General features: G+C 42.5%; 1 protein-coding gene across 1 annotated transcript in view; it reads right to left on the bottom strand.

The window, feature by feature from the left end:
- ptprn2 (protein tyrosine phosphatase receptor type N2) overlaps positions 1 to 21683 on the bottom strand; it is a 143130-nt gene that overhangs the window by 91339 nt on the left and 30108 nt on the right. Inside the window, exon 11 of the mRNA XM_019876062.1 lies at positions 3079 to 3087. Coding sequence (XP_019731621.1) covers positions 3079 to 3087 — 9 coding nt within the window. The remainder of the gene's footprint in view (positions 1 to 3078; positions 3088 to 21683) is intronic.

The following is a 21683-nucleotide window of genomic DNA, read 5'->3' as shown; positions in this document are numbered from 1 at the left end:
AATGAGTTTCTGAAGAGAAACAAAGTGCGCCGTCCTAACTTTTAACACCTGAATCGCTTTTGAACCCTTTCATACACCCTGTAACTTGATAACATGATCAGCTGTCCACTGGGGTAACCGCTGTCCCTGAAAGGGTTAAATTTCAGAAACCACACACACAATGAGAAAAATGTGGCATGGGTTCAAAGTGGCAAACTATGGCTATGGCTGATCCCAAATGGCAGTAGGTGGGTACATCCTCAACTGGTTGCTAGCTAATCGCAGCTCACAAGCAACCATTTCTCGGCAAAAATCTAAAATGAAAAGCTAATATCGGCTGATTAAAATGGGTTCGCGTTGAAGAGATTTGGCCCTGATTTTTATCGGTTCATTTTTTTTTTTTTTGAATCACTGTCATGCACTTAGTTTCAACATGCATACAATGACAATAAATGAAGCTGCCTGAGATGGGCCAATACAAAATTTCTGTTGCTCAAAATGTCTTTTATCAGATTTACAGTAGAAAAAGAAAACAAACTTCATTTTGAGAGCATGCCAACAAGCAAATGGAATCAATTTGGTGGAACGGCCCAAAACACCAAACTAGTTTAATATTTATGATTGTCTTAACACACGCCACACCACAGGATAAGCACCCAAGTGACAATCAACAATCGGGCCTTTGCTGATTTGGATGCTGCAAATTTGTTGCGACACATGAAAATCTGACATAGACCAAATAAAAATTCACCATCTGCAGCTGAGCAAACACCGAACACACCACTGGGCCACTGTGACCTGAAATTGCGCTCGTCTCATTAGGGACGCTTTGTATGCGTGATAACATTAAAACACGCAAAAGCTTGCTTCAAAAAAAAAAATAATTTATCACTCGGCTTTGTGTCTTGTGGTTAAAACTGACATCTTAAAACGTGCCGATGAGTGACAGCGGATGAACATTTTGGGATGTCGGCTAGCGTCTGAAGAGAGCCTACTCGGGGGGGAAATGCTTATTGGAGGAAAGGATGGTGATGCGCACACACGCACCGGCACACACACCCACACCACTACTTCCCCACTGAGGCAACTATGACAGAGGCAGCCCTACCTGTCAGTGGTGGCGGCAATTATCCTGCGGGCTCTCTCCACGGACCATCTCCTGCTAGTCTCCGCATTACTAACCACATCACTGAGCGCATACATAGGCGGTGCGCGTACTGATGCACGGGTGAGCAAGAGGCACACCGCTGACAGTGGACATGTTCGCACGTACGCACACGGGCACAAACGCGCTTTTCATCCACAATTCACTCTCGACAATTCAATGGGCCGCGCTGACGGCGTGTTGGTGCAAACATCCTGCTCAAGCCGGGAGAGGCACACATCATTAGAATGATGTATGAACGAGGTTTCTCTCTCTCTCTCTCTCACACACACACATATGCACACACACACTTTGTTGAATGGGATGCAGAGCTTGTGTTTGGGGAATGTGCCATGACTAGATGAATAAACACCTCCATTAAATAGACACCTCACTTTTTTTTTTTTGACTACACGTCGTAGAAGGACACTCTTTTGAAGGTAGTGTGTGGTTTAAAAAGTTTGGGAACGACTGCTCGAATAGATCCGGTACCGTAATTAGGTAAATAAACACCTCTCTCAAAGAGACATTTCCGTTTTGACTTTTGTTTTAGGACGTGCAGGGTACATGAAGTGCTCGAACTCTGTTTAAGGGGGTGCACAGCTTATAATTGGTGAAATAAAGAGTTGAGTTGTGCGCGGGATTGATTGACTGCTTTATCGTTTCCAAATTTTTCATAATTAATTAAAATAAAAACCTCCCGGAAACTGACATTTCCCTTTTTGGAAAGGTGAGTAGAGGGGTGCGTAGGTGCGCAAACTGTTTTTTGTAGCCTGTGCCTGTGAGCCTGTGCCTGAATTACTTAAATAAACACCTCCATCAATTAGATATTTCTCGTTTTGACTTGTTTTGGGGGTATATATAAATGTTAAGACATAGCCTGTACAGTTAAAAACGGTTTATTTTGTTCTTTTTTTTTTTGTACACCTACGCCAAGGTTGGAGATGAATCGAGCTCGTGTTAACACGGACAGGAGGGCAGGATACGAGCCCCAGTGAGTCAGGCGATAGTACAAAAATAATGATTAAAAAAAAAAAAAAAAAAAAACAGACAAGGCTTCCAGTTTGGCTGCAGGGAGGTCTCGCAGAGGAAGCAATTGATCCGTTCCTCGCCAGCTAGCTGACTTGTTTTTCAGGAACAGCTTGACTGTACAGACAGCGGTGTGAAGGGTCATTTCAAAAAAGATTTCTTGATCCTTTTTTTTTTTTTTTTCTCAAGAAAGGAGGCGCGGGGAGTGGGAGGGGGTGGGAGGACAACCCATGCGACCTCATTACTGAAAATTTGTTCCGACTGTCATTAGCAATCACAGACACCATCACTCAAGTCAGCAGTACGGGAGAGAGGGGGCCATGGGGGCGTCTGCAGGGGTTATGACAATTATCACATAACGTTTGATAACTTGATGTAGACAGGGTGTTGAAAGATTCTGGATGTTCTATTTCTTGATCCCAAAGCTAAGAAAAAAAAAAAAATCCAAAAGGAAATAATGACATTTCTGCCAGTAGGGGGCACCGACAAATCTATTCAGGACGTAGCCTTCCTCATGTTTCTTACGAAAACATGAACGTGACATGAACTTCTCTGCCATCTAAAACGATCACTTCAACAAAAATTACTACTTTCCCATTAGTCAGGGCTTTTTTTTTTTTTAAATGGCATTTACAGAAAGAGCACCTGTAAGCACAGTGAGGTTGGTGTCACTTGAAATGTCAATGGAAATGAGGCATGAAATCAGAATTGGGTACTTGCACCTGCAGTGTAAATTTCTTTGCTTGTTTTCGCAGCAATTTCTGGTCCAAGGCTATTTTAGAGGTGACGCCTGCTCGTTTTGCCGTCAGCTGCCAACCAAAAAGCTCAGAAAACCTCCTCCGCCACGTGAAGTAACCTGAACCGTCTCTCAGCGCATCGTCGCCGAGCATCCGGGCGGCGCGTCAGCCCGCAGTGCTCGTCATCTGCATCTGCGGCTGCGAAGTGGTGGTGGGTGTAAAAAGAAGACGCAACACAACCGCCTCGCTCAGCTGTCAGCATGACAAACATGACATTTCCTGTCAGAGATGTGATTAGGACTGATATTATTTCGTGCTCCTCCTTTTTTTTTCCCCAGGAACAAATTGACATGGGGATTGTTTTCACCTAAAGCACGGGTGTCAAAGTCAAGGCCCGGGGGCCAGAACTGGCCCACCACATCATTTTATGTGCCATTAAACATGGCAACTTCCATGATGCTTGCTAAAATATGTACCAAAAATTCTCATGTGTAATAAATAAGAGAGACATGGTAAGCATTTTCTTGTTGCCAGACACCTCATTACAGTAACTTAAATGTGATTCTTAACTTCCTTATATGATGTCAGTCATAATGGCCCTCCAAAGGGAAACTGTAACTGAAATGTGGCCCGCGACAAAAATGAGTTTGACACCCCTGACCTGAGAGCCGTATTATAATTGGTGTGCACAAAATATTTTATAGCTGCAAATAAGTGTTTTGTGCACACCTTGCATCTATTTTGCACCTTGTAACTATTTTGTGGCCAGTACGTAGTATTTCATGATCAAAAATTGGTATTTGGTACCCACAAATCAGTATTTTGTAGAGACCTTATACCGGGGGTGTCAAACTAAATTTTTGTCGCGGGCCTGATTTTAGTTACAGTTTCCCTTGGAGGGCCGTAAGACGGAAACAGTTTAAGGAAGTCAAGAATAACAGTTTATTCACCTATTATTTCAGTTACTGTTATGAGGGGTTTGGTAACAATAAAATGCTTCCAACATCTCTCTTATTTATTACATATGACAATTTAAAATTTTGGTTCAGATCTTAGCAAGCATCATGAAATTTGATTTGTTTTCGAGGGCCACATAAAATGATGTGGCGGGCCAGATCTGGCCCACGGGCCCTGGGTTTGATATCTGTGCCTTATACCTATTTAATGACTACAAAATAGTATTTTGTGATCACAAACTAGTGTTAGTGACCACAATTTAGTATTTGGTGGTTAAAAAGTTGCACATATTTCGTGACATCAAATTCGTTTTTTTGTTCATTTATTGTATTTTGTGATCGCAAATTTGGCTTTTGTGATCAAAAAGGAATATTTTGTGGTTCCAAATTGTATTTCAAGTACACAGTCTACCCATTTCATGGCAGCAAATGAGTATACGTGATCACCAATAAGCATTTTGTGTGTACCTTACATGTAGTTTGTCTTGACATTTTAAGATTATGTGACCCAAATAAGTGCTCCATGATCACAAGTCAGTCATTTGCGATCACCTATTTAGAATTTTGCGATGACCAATTAGTATTTTGCGGCCATCAAAGAGTATTCAGTGGCCACGAATGAACCTTTCACGCACAGATGATACGGATCTTGTGGCCACAATAATTTCTTTCCCCATGTCATGTCAGCGGCACCATAAAAAGCCAATAATCATCACAGCAGGACCAGAAAACAAGGCAAGGAAAAACAAGAGAGAATAAAATGCACATTTTGACTGTTATTTTTTTTGACAAGAGCGTAGAAGCGAGACTCCTATTTTATTTATTTATTTATTTTTTTCAGGACACCTGTTGGGCTGCCACGGCTCATCTACTCCTCATTTAGCCGTCTGTCAGGGCTCCGCGGGGCTGATTACAGCCAAGATCTGATTCCACTTACCCTGCTTATCAGTGTAATTAGGGGCCCCTGGCAGGTGACTTCAAGAAAGTTGCCCACGTCACCCGTGTTCAAGGCACAAGGATTTGTAGCAGCTACTCGAAAGCCAGGGATTGCCAAAGGGGTATGCCAGACTAACAACGGAATGCAGTCTGGTAGAATAATTACCCATTTACACTGTTCATCCACTCCGGCGCAAATGCAATTTTTCTTTTTCACAATGTCAGAAAAATATATTTTTTGTTTAATAGAATAATACAGTTAATTTACACTACCCCTTTTTCACACTATCAAGAAACTTGACTGAAACTTTTCATTAGATTTGCATGGCTAAACACGAGAGTCTGTTGTATTGAAAAATACAAAAATACGCTTTATTATTTACCGATGACAAAGTTGCATCTTTTGATGACAAATTAGTATTTTGTGGTCACAAAAAAGTGCGGCAAAAGACTATGCTCAGCTAAACACGGCATCCAATCCTAATGTGAGTTCTACATGTATTTCCTGACTGAATACATGGGTGTACGAGCAGTGTCGTAAGAGAAAAGGGTTGTTTTAAAGGGGTTCGCACACCCCAGATTATTTATATCATACACACTACATCAAAAGAAGAGGGACCAGTCAGTCATTTTGTTTTCATTACTTGAGGAGTGGTCATTTCATTAGAGAGTTGCAAGTGCAATCGTTGGGGGGGAAAAAAAGTTTATTTTCATCATGAACAGTCATTAAAAGGGAGAATTTCTGCGGCAGGCGATGGCTCCTAAGAGGGCTCCTTAATAAGAAGCTGCGGAAGACAAATGGCCGCAAATGACAGGAAATGTTGGTTTACAAAGTGAGATAGTGGGAATTGTTGAAAGAAGGAGTAGAGGATTTCACGGAAGGAGCGCAGATTTTCCTAGGTAGTGGATCGGACGCCGCTAAAAGGTCAGGAGTGTGCCGTTCGCACATCCAGGTGCTAATGTAACACCTCTCACAACGTTCACGCTCGCCCGCATCTGCGGTTGCCTGGCGGCTTAGTGGACGGACTGTTGTTTTCTCCGCAATAATGCTCAGTAATCCTCCACTCACGCGTTGCCTTAACACGGGGATCTGGTGTGAGGACGCCACTGGCAACAGTCGGGCGGACATCTGTGAAATTTACTGATTTGAAACTAACACGGAGACAGGTGGCTAAACTACTCACGAGGCTCTACTTGGTCGAATTACAGATAGTTGTGTCAGGAATATCGGGCCTGAACTTCAACGTTGTGCGATTTACGAGTCCTCGAGCTTCATACTAGCATGAAATGCAAAACAAGGGCGAATGAAAATAGCATCGTTGTTGGGCTACATCTAAAAATGTTAAAACAACTTATATTTGAACACCACCCATAGGAACACAAGCAGACAGGCATATATTCTTTATCTTTAAAAAAAACAAATAAACATTATTGCATCTTATAAGTGAAGATCTTCTATGTTGCATTTTAACCATCATTTATACACAGTGTACAATGCTCAGTTTGATAACTTGGCTAATGGGGAGAAAATAAACACTAAATAGTTGCCTCTTTTTTTTTAACTTAAGCCTCGTGCTGAAAGAGGGGAAAAAAAAAATCTGACACAGCTTTCCCGCAAGCTAAATTCCGACGAGATCTCAATCGAGGAGGAGAAAAAACAGATGTCTATTTTCAAGTGGAAAGAGTGTAAATAAAAAGTTGTCATAAAAATAAATACTTATGTACAGATAACTGCATGTCGATCAAAATGCCAGAGTTCGACGATTAATCGGCTGGCCGATTTAATCGGACGATATTTCCTCATTTTTATCTATTTACACATTAACACATGATAACAAAGCTAATGAAGTTAACCGGCCCACCCAAAAAGACGATTTTTGCAGATTTTCCGTAGGCCAGGAGCATTTTTTTTAATTATCATAAAACCAGACTAGCTCCAGAGCAAATGCTAATTCGTCGAGCACGTTCGGTGCAGTAAAACGGATTTTACAGCGTATATAAACGACCACTTAGGCGGCCGACTGAACAAGTGAGGCTGAAATCCCATTCCAAGTCAATCTGAGGCGGATATTGGAGTTGAATTGAAAGGGGTTGGGTGTCCTTTAAGGAGGACTCGGAGATAGAGACGAGTTATCACCTCGGCATAGAGCTCTGGGAGAGACAACGCTACTCTGTTGGCGTCTGACCTCATGTATACAGGGCAGTGACCCGTGACAGTCAGCCGGTATCGATTTAAAACGAGGCTAAGGGCAGAGGGAGAGCGAGGAGGGACCAGCAAAATCCCTTTTTAACGCATATCCATAATTTAGTGTGGTCTTTCTTTCTCTTTCAGATGGCCGGAAGACAGGAAAAGCAGATTTTAAAAAGAAATATGCGGCATTAAATGGACGGAGAGAGAGAACATATTGATCAAGTGATGGATCGTGATCATGGTTCCGTCTTGATGCGGCGGAATATGCTGTGTGTCGCTGCACACTTAATAACAAGTTTGTGTGCTGTCAACACGATGTCATTAAGGCACTAATGACAAGGGTGGGATGAAGCTCATCCAAGAATGGAGACAAACCAAGTCTCAACCTCTTTGGAAAATGAATTCCTAAATGTTCAAAGCAGAAACCGGACAATAAAATAGATATTCATTGCACTATGATGGAAGGCACAGAAAGTAACCTTGAAAATTTTAAGGTCATGTTGAATTTTTTTTTTTTAAAGAAGAAGAAGAAAACCACCAATATATTAATCCCTTAGTCGTAATAGTAGTAGTAGTAGTAGTACTAAAGTTGTATCATGATTAGCTGATTAGCTAATCGCTAATCACGTTTTTTTTTTTTTTTTCTTCACCTCATCTTCCAGTCAGCTTATTTACGGAAGGCTTTCGACTCACCCGCCTGCTGCCATCACCGGATTTTAACATTCTGTGGCACAGCGAAATGTCTGCCCAACAAAATGTCAACCATCAAAAATTTACGCAGGTCAGAGGGTACAAACTATAAATAGCTAAAAAGCTAGTGGTGGAAGATCACAGTGGTTAGCTTTGCTAGCTTTAGCTATTCCGATTGTTGCTAGACCTAAAAGAGTCATACGATGTATTTTTAATCATTTGTTTGTCGATCGGTTGATATAATATCCGACAGTGAGTACGACCCTCGCATTTTTTGTAAAAATGTGATTACATTTTTTCATGAGACAACGATTGAAGAAATACAGCAACACTGGCAACAAAAGTGAGGAAAAAAAAATCACAATAATTTGGTTTTGCAAGTTAATTGATTCCCACCCCCGCTCGATCATCACAACGAGGCTTTCATCAACTTCTGACAAGTTCGACGCGGGCATCGATCAGTCATGGCCGTGACTTCGTATGCCAAATGACCAAAAGACCGGATTTCGCATATAAGAAAAAAAAGGAGCATCCAAAGCACACTAGAGAAGAATGCACAAAGGAAGCAGAAATTGAACATCTGTCGATTTTTTTTCTCTTTCACGCGCATGCCAATGAAAGTCGCTGCTGCACCTGGTCATGAATTATAGACAGGACGAGAGGGTGGAAGAACGTGTGGAGTGTGTGGAGTGGGTTGCAGGTGAATGAAAATGAGGGGAGGGGGCATGCGATGCGTCTCTCGGCCATCTGGAGACCATCACTGGGGGTTAGGTAAGATCGGTTATAGGGTGGCAATCGCCACGTCACATCCATCGATCCATTTTTTAAAAGCACTCGTTCACATTAGGGTTTTAAAAAATGTTTTGGTTGGTGCACAGTAATGGCACAGACCGTATATGTGGTGGCACAAGATATAACATATACAAAACATTGCCTTAAAACCAGGCAGCACAATGAACATCCTCTATTGAAAATGTTCTGAAAGGGAACCTAAATTGTGTGGCATGATTGCAGACAGCTGTAATCCTTCGGCAAAAAAAAAAAATGTAATCACCCCCACCCTCCAAAAAAAAAGGGAAGTACAAAAGCAAAAAATAGCGCTTTGAAGATGGGAAAGGCAGGAAATGTCACCCGCGTGCTTTGAAGCTCGCCGGCTCCCTTTTGTTTCTCTACACTTGTAACGCACTAAAACCACTGGCAGGGCAGCGCATGCAGGGGCCAATTAAGTACCACAGGCGCCATTAGTAGGTAATGAACATGCATGAAAAAAAGGGGGGGGGACACACATGGTCTTATATTGTTTGCTGTGTGGAAACAACTATATGCCTACACCTTCACTATCCAACAAATATACTGTCATCTCCTTTTGTTAAATAACAATAATAAAATATGACACAGTTAAATAACACAAAAGTAGCACCGATATGGACGTCATGTTTGGTTAATGCTTAGGGTGGCTCTGTTATCTTATCAAATGTTGATGGGTTTTAATTATTGCGTATGTAGATGCATTGTGCTGTATTTTCCGCACGATAAGGCGCTTCGGAGTAAAAGGCGCACCTTCAATGAATGGCCTATTTCAAAACTTTTCATATGGAGGGCGCACCGCATTATAAGACACATAGAATAGAAGCTACAACAGCGGCTGTGGTTGCGTGATGCATCCACTAGATGGAGCTAAACTAAAGGAATACAATACAATACAGCTTTACTTATCGAGCTTTCACAACCGCTGCAGCTGTAACAAAGCGCTTTACAGAACATTTAAAATACTACGTCCAAGAAATTAGAATATTGATCCATATATAAGGCGCATTGTATTATTATGTTTTTGAGAAAATTGAATGCTTTTCGGTGCGCCTTAAAGTGCAGAAAATACAGTAAATAGAATTCAAAATATTTTATTTCATTTTTATTTTGACTTAGTGAACGTGTTGAGTGGTCGGGCCAGCCGCTCCCCCGGTAATTCTCTCATGAGAATTCCCATTGATTACATGTTAAGACCAGAAAAGATGATCTCATATTATACTGGACTCATGCAGCTCAAAAGGGGCGTGTCTTATCTACTATGTTGATATGTATCAGACAAATCACTCCTTGAGGACTTGGGGCGGAGTACAGCGATTGTTACTTGTAGGAGTAGTGCTGAGAGTACGGAATAAAAATGAGCACCCATAAAGTGCCGTATATTTGTGATGTTTGTCATTTTTAACCCATCCTCCTTTATGTTCTGAAAAACTCACTTATTTGCTGTTTTTGTATTCTGGCCAAAACAATAAAAGAACTACTGATGCACCATTTTGTGGTCATTTAAGGCCAGTTAAGGAGATTAATTTAAACAAAAGTGGTGTTTTGCCAGCATCATCTTGGTGCCAAGAAACTGTTGGGGTGAATCGAGGAGCTTGATTTTGAGAAAAGTAGCGCACGGTGAGGAAGCTGAAGTACAAGAGCGATGCCCCGCAGTATCACCTAACACGTCTCGCTTTTGAATAGATTTTTGTTTTTCCATTTTGAGTGTTAAAATGCGTTTACAGTGTGTTTAAAAAGTGTGTTTTCAAGCATGTGGGAGAGGTACTTTAACCTACAGCGTATTGAGTTGAGGGTGCCGATGTTTTTAACATTGTTCTTGGTGGGTGTTAATGCGGCGAGTTAACGTCATTTTACCCCCCTGTTGAGTTGGACAGAGGGGCGTGATTGAATCAGCACTACATAAAACCCTTTCGTGAACTCCTCCAGAAGATCATCTTCACAGCTTCTTTCGATTTAGCATAATGGAGGGTGGTGCAATTTTTTTTTGGGATATCATTACATTATGACTCATAGCAGGGAGATGGGGTGATACTCGTTTACTGGGCTGTTTGGACGAGCTGCTTCATAATGTGGAAAAAAAAAAAAACGTGCAAGAACCCGTTGCTCTCCACATGGTAAGAGCCATCAGCGAGGCGGCGTTCGATGCGGGAAGATGAAGGACGGAGAGAACAGAAGAGATGAAGGCTACGTCCATCGGCGCGGAGCGAAAAAAAAAAAGGAGAAAAAGGTGGGAGCCGGTGGGGGCCGCCGCTGAAGAGGAGGTTGGATTTTCTGCTCAACATGGTGCTTTAATTCCACCGTCTCTCTCTCTCTCCTCCAGTCTATGGAGCCATGACAAAAACTCAAGGAGACTCCTAAACACAGCATAGGGGGACTCATACACCGAGCTTGAAAGTAATGGTGGGAATGGATGCTGTTGCTTTGTCACTTGGGTGCTCTATATCGCTATTTACTATGCCAGTGAACCTCCATTTTGTGCTTTCACATGCTGGAGTTGAAACGAGTCGTACCCCTTAAACACGTTGAACGCATTCAATGCCAGCCATTTTTTTACTATTTTGATGAATTTTTCGAAGGCCGACAGAAAATTGAGTTCACTCGCTATATTAGCAACAAACCTACCCAAAAATAAATGAATAAAATAACCCTCTTCTTTCACCAGGAAAAAAGTACATCCCTACCTTTTACCATTCTTTCACAAACAGCAGTTGAACACTGGTAGATTTCTTGAGAGCACTCTTTTCTCAGAAAAAAATCTGAGAAAAAGAGCTTTTTGAGAAAGGATGCATTTCAGGCAGAGCTTTCACTTTGATGCTATTTTGTTTTCCAGTTGTGATACCTCAAATATCTCAACAATGCTTTCCTACTAAACAACATCCATCCATCCGTTTTAAATTAAATTAAAGGAGTAATTTAAATTAATTGATTCATTCATTCATTCATTTTCCGATCCGGTTTATGCTGAATGTGCTGGAACGCATCAGAGCCGTCTTCGGGCAGTAGGCAGGGGGCACCCTAAACCAGTTGCCAGCCAATCACAGGGCAAACACAGACAACCATCCACGCTCACACTCACACCTAGGGACAATTTAGTGTGTTCAATCAGCCTGCCATGCATGTTTTCGGAATGTGGGAGGAAACCAAAGTACCCGGAGAAAACCCACGTAAGCACGGGGAGAACAGGCAAACTCCACATAGGGAGGCCGAAGCTGGAAATGAACCCGGTACCTCTGCACTATGAGGTTGACGACAAACCACTGGACCACCGGGCCGCCCTACTACTAAATAACAAAACAAAATGTCACTTTGAATGCAAAATTAACAGTTTCTAAACGCTGCACTGATTCATGAACGTTGAACTTTGTGTGCGTGTGTTTGTGTGACGATGGAACTTCGTAAATTTTTTTTTTTTTTTTTAAATTTGAAAAAGCTCTGTTGTAGAGTTAGCTGGCGGTATTCATCTGTGTTCTCACTACCACACTGCTTCTGCACGCCACGCGTCGTGGGATCGCCGCACCACACCCCACACCCACTCGCGCTGTGTGCGGAACAAGTCACTCCTGTCACCTAGCGGTGATTTATCATACTGAAATCATTCCCACAGCCTCGAAACTGACTGAGGAAGTGCGCCAACCCTTTCGTAATATTTTTTTAAATTAAAAAAACAGCCAAAAAATGAGTTTAAACATTCAAACACGACTTTGAATGATAAAATGAACACTTTCAAATGTAAGCGAGCCACCACAGGATGAAACAAAACCAAAAAAAAACGACATGTGTTGCTAATGCTCTTAGAGAATGATTATCAGTATGTGTGGTTGCTAGCACAAATAGTAATAAGGCCTCGCGCTAGCCTAGCATTATTCTACAGATAATACAGTGAACAAAGATAAGATTGTTGATTTTGGGCAGATTTTAATCAAATCAAGCTCTCGCCAGAGCCTGCATTGATCTTAAATCGGGAAAATTGACATGAGGAGAGTGAACAGTTTATTTGAATGCTTTCTCTGGTTGGAATCAGTTGATGCAAAGTCGTTCCGTTCCTTATGAATAGCTAAAAACGCAACATAGAGCACAATTGTTATTTTTTAAAAATTTACACGCTTTGTCATAAATCAGAAAGCAAGTGAAGCCATTTGGCCGCCATCGCCAGCCATCCAGCAGGGCTCGGCTGGAAATGAGATCCCGACCATAGTCTTTAGTCTGACTTTTTTATTGTCCTATCCAGAGGAGCTCGATTCCAACATTTAGTGTCACGTAACGGGGAACAGTTTGCACCAAATAAAAGAGGTTGATAATGAGCTTTGCTTCCACAATTTCGATGAGTGGGAATCTTTTGAGACATTTGCATCCACAAATGTTTTCAATCGCGCAGAATCATAATGAGGATAAATAGACAACATTCAACTGATGATTAGCCGTGTGGATAAAATGTCTCCCACTCACCCAATTTATAGTCCAATTATAGAATAGTATTCAATAAAAACAATTTACGCGTCAGCACCACTGGTTTGGTTTGTTTTTGTGTGTGGAGAGCAGCAACAGGCCGAAAATCTGACATTTCCCTTCATATTTCAGACAGTCACTCAAACACGGGTCGATACGCTTGCTGCCTGTCCAAAAATGTTTTACACATAACAATAGCACACACATAACCTACTGAATTCTCGTTAGCGCAACAAAGCTAGGTAGCAGCCCTTTTGGGCCAGGAGTTACGTGGAAAACTTGAAGCTTACCTTGAAAATGATCACAAAGTCAGCTGTAGAGTATGTACATTATGTGTAGGATATGTAAAGAGGCCTTGTGACTTACCTTGGGTTGAACATACAGCGGTACCTCTATTTATGAACGTCTCTTCATACGAAATTTTCAAGTTACAAAACGCCTCAACAGGAAAATATCGCCTCTTGTTACGAAAGAAATTTCAAGATACGAAAGATAAAAATACAGTGTGGGCTGTTACTCGCAGTTCCGAGTTTCCTGAACGCAACATTCTCATAGCTGCTCTGCCATTGGCTATTACCGAGCATCATCCGAGCATCCCATTGGCTAAAGGGATCTCTACCGTATGTGTCGATGTGTGTAGATAGACAGATAGAGAAATATGTGTCTATGCAGCGCCCTTGTCGTTCACCCCTCGGGCCATGAGGTGTTTTGATAATTTTACATAAATGTGAATCACCCAGAAAAAGTGTTCACCGGTCGGGCGATTGCTCACTATGCTGATTTTTGCCTTGGACATTTACGAAGGATTGTTAAAAGCCGACAAAAGCAAACATCCTTGGATGAGTTCTTGACAAAACGCCAGGCAAAAACCAGAGATAGAACATGGACTAAAGAGGGCAAAAAACGATGACGACGCAGTTAAAAGTTAAATGAACATCATTCTCTTATTCTTTATTCTTTGTTTTTTTTACATTCTGCACAATTCTCATTTATATTGCAATAATTTAATTGTAAGATGATTTGTTACATATTTTGATGCATTTTTATGCTTTAGGAAAAAATTTATGTCTGAATTTTGGGGGGCCTTGGAACGGATTAGGGCATTCACATGGAAAACGCGTCTCTACTTACAAAATTTTCTAGTTAAGAAATTTCATCCAGAACATATTCATTTCGTTAGAGGTACCACTGTATCCGATAACATTTCAGGCCAGTCTCATTTCGTCAATGAAAATTCGCACAGGTCTCGTCTCATTTCAGTCATCAAAAATCCGTGTTTTGGGAAAGAAAAGGGCCATCAATGAAATCATTGCGTTATTTAATGGTGGGAACACACTTTGAATTCCTCCAGACAACCACATTACAACATTAATATATCATCTCTGTTATTTTGTTATCAAATGCATATTCAATTTTTTTTTTGTTTTGTCTCCGCGGTTCGCTCCAATGCTTCAATTTGCGTTGCAGCGCATTTCTCATTAATCTCCCGCCATTTGCTGATAGCTCGGTTTCATCCACTAGAAATCACTTTCAATTATTCATGACTATTTCCCCGACAAATACCTCAGAGATGGAATTAGCAAACAAACAATGCCAGGCGACACTAATCCCCATCTACGGGCGAAGATCCTTTAATGCACTAGAGATCTGGCTGGCTATTGACGGGCACCTGTTACAATCGCGAGCTTCTTCGCAACGGCCACGTCGACACAGTAAACACGCTTACGGGAGCAACGCTGCGGTGAACACTCGAACGCAGAGGAGAGGAGTAACCAAGAGCAGGAGAGCATGGAGAAGCGCCAAAGCAAAGGGGGAAGTGCATGACCGACGAGGACAAACAGGATAAAAGGGAGCTCAAGACACTGCCCGAATCATTAATCGTCTGGAACGTTCTCAACTTGGTGGTACAATAGAAATGTTTCCACATGACAACTTTCCTATAAGAGGTGCGCAATGAAAGAGTGTTTGATGAGAGCTCACTTTCTCCCAAGAGTGTAAAAAGACAGGATTCCCAAAGATGGGCGTTTTTTTTTTTTTTTTTTATAAGCAACTGTCAGAAACAGCTCCTTGGGGAGAGATCAGTTCGGAGAAGAAGAGGAGAATATAAGTGGAATGACCCATCACGGCCTTGGGAGAGCTTTCGCAATGTGACCCGGCTTTTCCTGGTCTGAATTGGTTGATGGGTAGTGGCTCGGCTTCATACGACACCAAAAAAAAAAACAAAAAAAAAAAAACGGCCAATCCAGATGTGTCACGGCAAACCAGGTGAGACTGTTGTCTTATCTTACTGGACTCAAGTGTTAAAAAGGAGTTCAAGTGCAAAAACAAAAATATTAGCAATATATTACCGCTTAAGTCGGAACATGATGTTGTCTTTGACTAACCGACGCTAGTAAAGTCATGATTATAATTAAAAATGATCATTGCTTTGAACTGAGTGGGAGAATTTAGTCTCGGATGTCAAATTTCAGACTTCTGTCACGAAAAAAGTGACTTTGTCACTTTGCAGGATGCAAGATAAAACACTTTTCTAAAACCAAAACTTCACAAATGAGACATTAAGTGACCTATAAAAACGTTGGCTAATAGTAGTTGAGGACGCACCCATGAATTGGCTGGCCAATTTTTTTTTAAATCCATGAAAACACAACAACATAAGACCAAAAATAACTACTGTATTTTCCCCGACAATAAGTCGCATTTTTTTTTCATAGCTTGACCGGAGGTGCGATTTATACTCTGGAGCGACTTAAGTGTGAAATTTTTAACACATTATTGTATCATTTCACATGTTGTTTTCACATTAAACAGCAAGGGGGCGCTCTCGGCCTGTGTTGATGATGATTTCAACATTGGTGATAACTTAAAATAATAATACTACTGAATTCAAAACAACTGCGAAGGGCTGAACAAAAAATTGCACAGAAAAGAAAATTATATTCTGCCGATTACAAAATGCAAGTAGTGAAATATGCAGCCAAAAACGGTAATAGAGCAGATGAAATAAAGTTTGGACCATTCTGTCAGGATTCAGAAAGGTTGGAATAATTGGAAATGCAACTTATGATGACTCTGACGTCAGCGATGTAGAAGAGGAAGCGCGGCGTCTTCTACCTCCGGAGTAGGCGGAGTCATTTAAAACTGACATCGAGGATGAAGATTTCGTTGGATTTAGTGATTTGGAGTGACGCTGATGGTTTGGTAAAATTGTTAGCATGTTCTTTATGCTATAGTCATTTGAATAACTTAATATATTACGTGAACATACCACGTACATTCTCCGTTGTTTGTACATCATGTAACGTTAGCATATCGTACACTTATTCAGCCTGTTGTTCTCGATTTTCTTTTTATTTTGAATTCCCTTTCAAGATGACACGTCTGTTCTTGGTGTTGGATTTTATCAAATAAAATTCCCCCCCAAAATGCGACTTATACTCCAGTGCCACTTATATAAATTGTTTTCTTCTTTATTATGCATTGAATGGCTGGTGCGACCTATACTCCGGAGCGATTTATAATCCGGAAAATACGGTAGCTCATGGCAACAACTGAAGGACACGCCTTACGACTTTTTTTTTCCGACTACATTGAGATTTTTTGAATATTTGCGTGTTGAATTGGAACCCCGTTTGTTACCTGCATCGATCTACAGTTCAGGACCACCATCAAACAAACCATCAGAGGCTGCGACAGTGGAAAGTTTGCATGGCTACAAGCACGCAGCAACATGTGTTCTTTCCTTTGTCGGCTCATCAATGCATAAACGTGCGGGAAGACGGAAAACGCGGAGCGCATCGTATCGCATTAGCGTCACCGTTCGTCAACGTGTGTGTGCATCTGTCCGTCTTCGTGCGCTACGTGTGAGTGCCTTCCGGCAGACGGCGGATGATGCAAAAGAGGATGGAGCGTACGACACACATGCTTGCCTCTTATCCAACACACACTCACAGAGCCAGCGGCAATGGAGGAGAAGAGACCCAGGAAGACTTTGATCACCGAACTGAGCACATTCAAGCACTCAAGCGGAAAGGGTGGTAGCCGGCGATGGGGATGGAGGGAGAGTGCCCAGGGAGAATCGGGATGAAGGAGGCTTGTTTTCTGACCTCTATGCTCACTGATACAGATGTTCAGGGAGCGGACACAGTGCTGTTTATTGTTTAAAAAAAAAAATCCATTTCACCACAGCACGTCACGGACAACAACAGAAATGTAGGCGAGAAAATGTAATTCTCACTTTCTTTTTTTTTTTTTTTTCCCAGCCTCTGGTGGTTTGTTGGTTCAGAGCAGTAAAACATTACAGTGGCAAAATGGAACGCCAGCAGCTCAGATGGGCCACAACAAACGGCAGGAACATGGGCGGCTTGTAAAGCTCCCCAGATGAGGGGCTGTGCTGTTTTCGCCAAAGAGAGAGCAGGTAATTATCATTGGCATTTTGACAAGTGTTCACCACAGTGAAGGTCAACTCTGGCTGCGTGGGAGAGCTATGCTAATATGCTCAGCTGGAAGAGGACTAGCACTCAAACGGCAGCCGCCATTAATGTGGCTGTGTTTTTGTTTTTTTTTTCCCCCAGATCAAAAACTGTCCGCGCATTCACCAGGAGATCTGAGCTGGAGAATGAACATGCTAACTTAAAACGGGCATTCGTTGCGCAATGAAACCCTGTCCGAGCCTTTGACTCCATTACAGTCTTCCACCGCTTCATCACGATTCAGCATTCACAAATTTGCAGAATTTATTTATTTATTTTTTTTTTCGGGAACCTACAGATATGTTCTGATATTTCGAGTAAAACGACGTCCCTGCTGTTGTTGTGCTCAGGCGTAAGTTTTGTCTTGTCCAAAAATATTGCTTCGGTGCCATATTGTGCCATCTCAGGGCCAGGGACCTATGTTGAAGTGAGGGGAGGAGCTTCATTTTTCAGGTCACAGCCTTGTCTCATCAAATAAAGTGCTTTGCTGCCATCTGGTATCATCGATAAGGAATAATAAACTATTTGTGGTCCCGATATAGTGTTTCATCCCTTCCACCTGCTTAGGAACTTGGGAGATGTGACCGACAGCAGACCCCGCATGAGTGTGCTCATTGCGTTTGCGCATTTACTATTCTACTAACGGCTGAAAAATACACCGCCACGGTGGCTCTCCTTTCCCACATCAAAGGGCATTATGGTAAGTAGACTGTAAAAACCAAGAAGTTATGCTCGCTAATCAACTGGCATGAATTTATTACGACAAACGGCAGGCTCCTCAGGCATGTGTTATAGAATCACTTGACGACACAAGCCAGAGGCTCCACACTGTGGCCGAGGATGTCCAGGCCAAACATCAGGCTCTGGCGATTTCTGAGAGAGACTGCGAGTTAAGTCAGTGGGAGCCGGGTGAAGACGCTCCTTTTGTCTCGGCTGTCACGCCCGGATGACCCCTGAGCCCCTCAGAGGGCACAAAGGCCCCCAGAGGCCAGGCCGCAGCAATGAGTCTGCGGGCCCCCGGGCCGTGAGAACCCAGGCCCCCGGTCAATGAAGGCTGGGAGCCAGGGGACCCTGACCGCAAGTGGCTGGGCCATCTGGAGCAAGCGAGCAAGAGACCCTGACACACGGCTGTCACCCCAGGGAGGCACGCAGACAATACCCCCACCCCCCGCCCCACCCCCGTGTTGCTTCCTCACACTTCAGTGATGACAGGAGATCTGTGAGAGTGAGATTATTATTCAAAGAGGCAGGAAGACGTGTTCCTAAAAGGCAACACGTGACAGAAAATCTACGGACCAATGGGAGAAGGTCATGCCTTCCACCCAATGACAGGATATCGTGATACAGTCAACCCGTCAAACCAACCCTCAATATTTGCTAATGGCATAAGATGGTCAAACAATATGGAAGTTGTAGTATGTGTCAATAAGCCTGTTGATCAATTAATTTACAGTAATACCCCCTCCATCGCGAACTTTATGTTCCAGACCAACCCTGCATAAATGCGACTTGATTTCCTTGCACATACAGGAAGCAAAATCCACCCAGGAATTCCATAAAATGGCCGCTACTTGGTGAGTCTGAGAAAAAGCAAAGAGTCCCAGAGTTGCACAGCTGCACAAAAATAAAAAAATCTCACGCAAACAAAAAACACACACGGACACAAACACACGCGCACACACACACACACACACACACACACACACACACACACACACACACACACACACACACACACAAAACGCCTTGCAGTTTCGATAAAGCGGCAGCTTTCCCTTTTGTTTTGCAGCCGAGCAGGGATTAGGCAACGCGCGTCTTTGTCCTGCGGTTTTCCAGTTGAGCAGAACACAAGAGCCTCTACCTCCGCTAATACAGTCAGACCTCCCAGCAGGCCTTTCACCAACGCTGCCGCTAAGAACCTGCTGCCCCAAAGATGCTTTTCAATGAGTTATCAAATCTCCTCAATACTGTCCGTGCCTTTCAACCGAGTCTCTTTGTCTCGTCTTTTCAATGGGGCATTGAGCACATCAAATGGAAAGTGATGGGCAGATAGATGGACAGCAGTATGCGGCGCAGCCATATTAACCTCTGTCGGACAATGCCGGGTACAGTCAAGGTAGCCCCAGTGGAGGTTCGCCTTTGTACAATGTGCTTCTGTAGCAGAACATGCACCCGTGCAAAACTGCAGAAAATTGGTCGAGGATAAAGAATTGAGGCATAACGCTGATAGGTCTGCAAGGTCAGAAAACAACTCTGCATTGAATTCAATTACCTGCATATATAGACATACTGTAGGTTTTCTACATGGATGAGAAAGACACCTGTTCAGGTCATCTCACTTCCAGGTAGAGGATAAAGAATATATGACTTGAGTACTGTTGTATTGAATACCTAATGTGTCATCCCAGCTGTGTATTGTAAACATATGAGTATTAGAGCTTAATTTGACATGGCAACAAACTACTGAATGAACGCTCTATCTTCCCGATGTATCTCAAAATATATCAGCTGTCGGGGGGCAGTGCAATGCTTTTAAGTGCGCCTTATAGTGCGGAAAATACAGTCATAGTATTTGGAATCATTTGATATTTGTTGAAAATTCGGCCTCAAAATGTTGAAATCAACCCTGTACAGTTCATCTTTACTTTATGTCAGAGAAGAAACACAAAAAAAAAAGTAGTTTACTCTTCTGATACTAGCCTGATTACAGCAGCTTGTGAAGACCGCAAGAAGGCATGCTGCGCAGGCTCCCGGCAGCAGGTTCAGGCCAGAATGCGGCGTGGGGTTTTGATGAGTTCATTAGGAGGCCACGTCATTTATGCACAGTCACACGTAAGGCAAAGGTCAGTCAGCCGGGATTACTCAGGTGGCCGCTGCATGTGGGCGTCAGTTTGATTTTCGGATTCCATTTAAAGCATGCTGTTGCTTCGCAACCTGGTACCCACTTAAAAAAATACTCATGGGGGGAAAAAAAAAAAAAAAAAAAACATGACCCTGCCATGTTGCGTCCGAGCCATCGACGAGGATAGATTCGCAGTACTGATGCAACACGACAAGATTTGAACTGTGTATTCACTTTGCATCAGTGCTAATAAAAGAAGTGAGTGGGGTGGGGAAGTCCGCTCTATTTCACACTGTGATGGCGAGGCGGTAAAGGTATACAGGAAATGAAGCTCTGGGATGGGATTGATCTTAAAGGTCAGCCGGGGCACAAATGTTGCCGTTTAATATTTCATCCTTGTCGAGGCTTTGCATCCGTTGTGAATAACGGCCACCAATTAGAAGCAGGAGCGAGTTTGAATGGTGAACCGATTGCTATTCAGGTGGGTCGAGATTCATAATTCATCAACGCGGGTCAGGCGGACGATCATGTTGACTTAACATTTGGGCTGGCATTTCAGCCTCGCTCGGCGCCTTTCATTAGCGCTCGCTACACGCCATCTCATCAAAGACCGTCAAACTGGAGAGGGGCGTATAAATGTCTTGAGAAAGGAAGAATTAGAGGAAATGTGACTAAGGCCACGTCATCAAATGGGTAGGTTACACTATCTTCCAGATTACTGAATTAGATTAGAATTATGGAAATCTGAGTTGCTATTGGGAAAACAGAGGGCAGATTCAAAACCAGCTCAAAAAAAAAAAAAAATCTAGAAATGTTGAGAATCTGCATCAGTATAACTTTATTGTCACTGTACCACAAGGTGCAACAAAAAGGAACAAACACAGCCCATCCAAAACGTCCAGGAGGCATCGAAAAAAGAAAAAAAAAAGATTCCTGTGACGCAAAACATTTGTCGGCAAATGTTACACTTTAATTTATACAGCTGGTCCAGTGTGTCTGTAATTCATTTTAATCAAGGAAATATGGGTCGTGAAATAAGTAGTCACATAGTTTAAAAAAATTAAATAACAATTTTCAAGCGCAACTCCCACCCCAAAGCAACAGTGACATACTTCCGGCGGCAGACAAGATTTCCCCATGTAATCCCTTTGTTGAACAAACAAACACTGCAAACAAAAGGGTGACGGTGAGCGCGCAATGTGACTACATTCTGTAATCTTGTGGAAAAGTCTATTTTGCCACAAACTCGGCGAACCAAAGCTCACGCATAAATCTCAGCAAACAACTTGGCAGACAAAGAACAAGCACAATTTAGCGACGGAGAACGAGAGTGGACTCAACGATAGCGTAGCAATACCTCCAGTATTTTCGATGAATAAAATGTCACCTTTCTTTCCGACGCAGATGACGATTTGCCGACGTGTCAAACCGCCACAGTATAGCGCCAAGTA

This window comes from Hippocampus comes, unplaced genomic scaffold, assembly GCF_001891065.2.
Source record: "Hippocampus comes isolate QL1 unplaced genomic scaffold, H_comes_QL1_v1.1 scaffold60, whole genome shotgun sequence".
NCBI classification, from domain to species: domain Eukaryota; kingdom Metazoa; phylum Chordata; class Actinopteri; order Syngnathiformes; family Syngnathidae; genus Hippocampus; species Hippocampus comes.
Note: the sequence above shows the minus strand (reverse complement) of the source record. Positions and strands in the feature narration are given on the sequence as shown.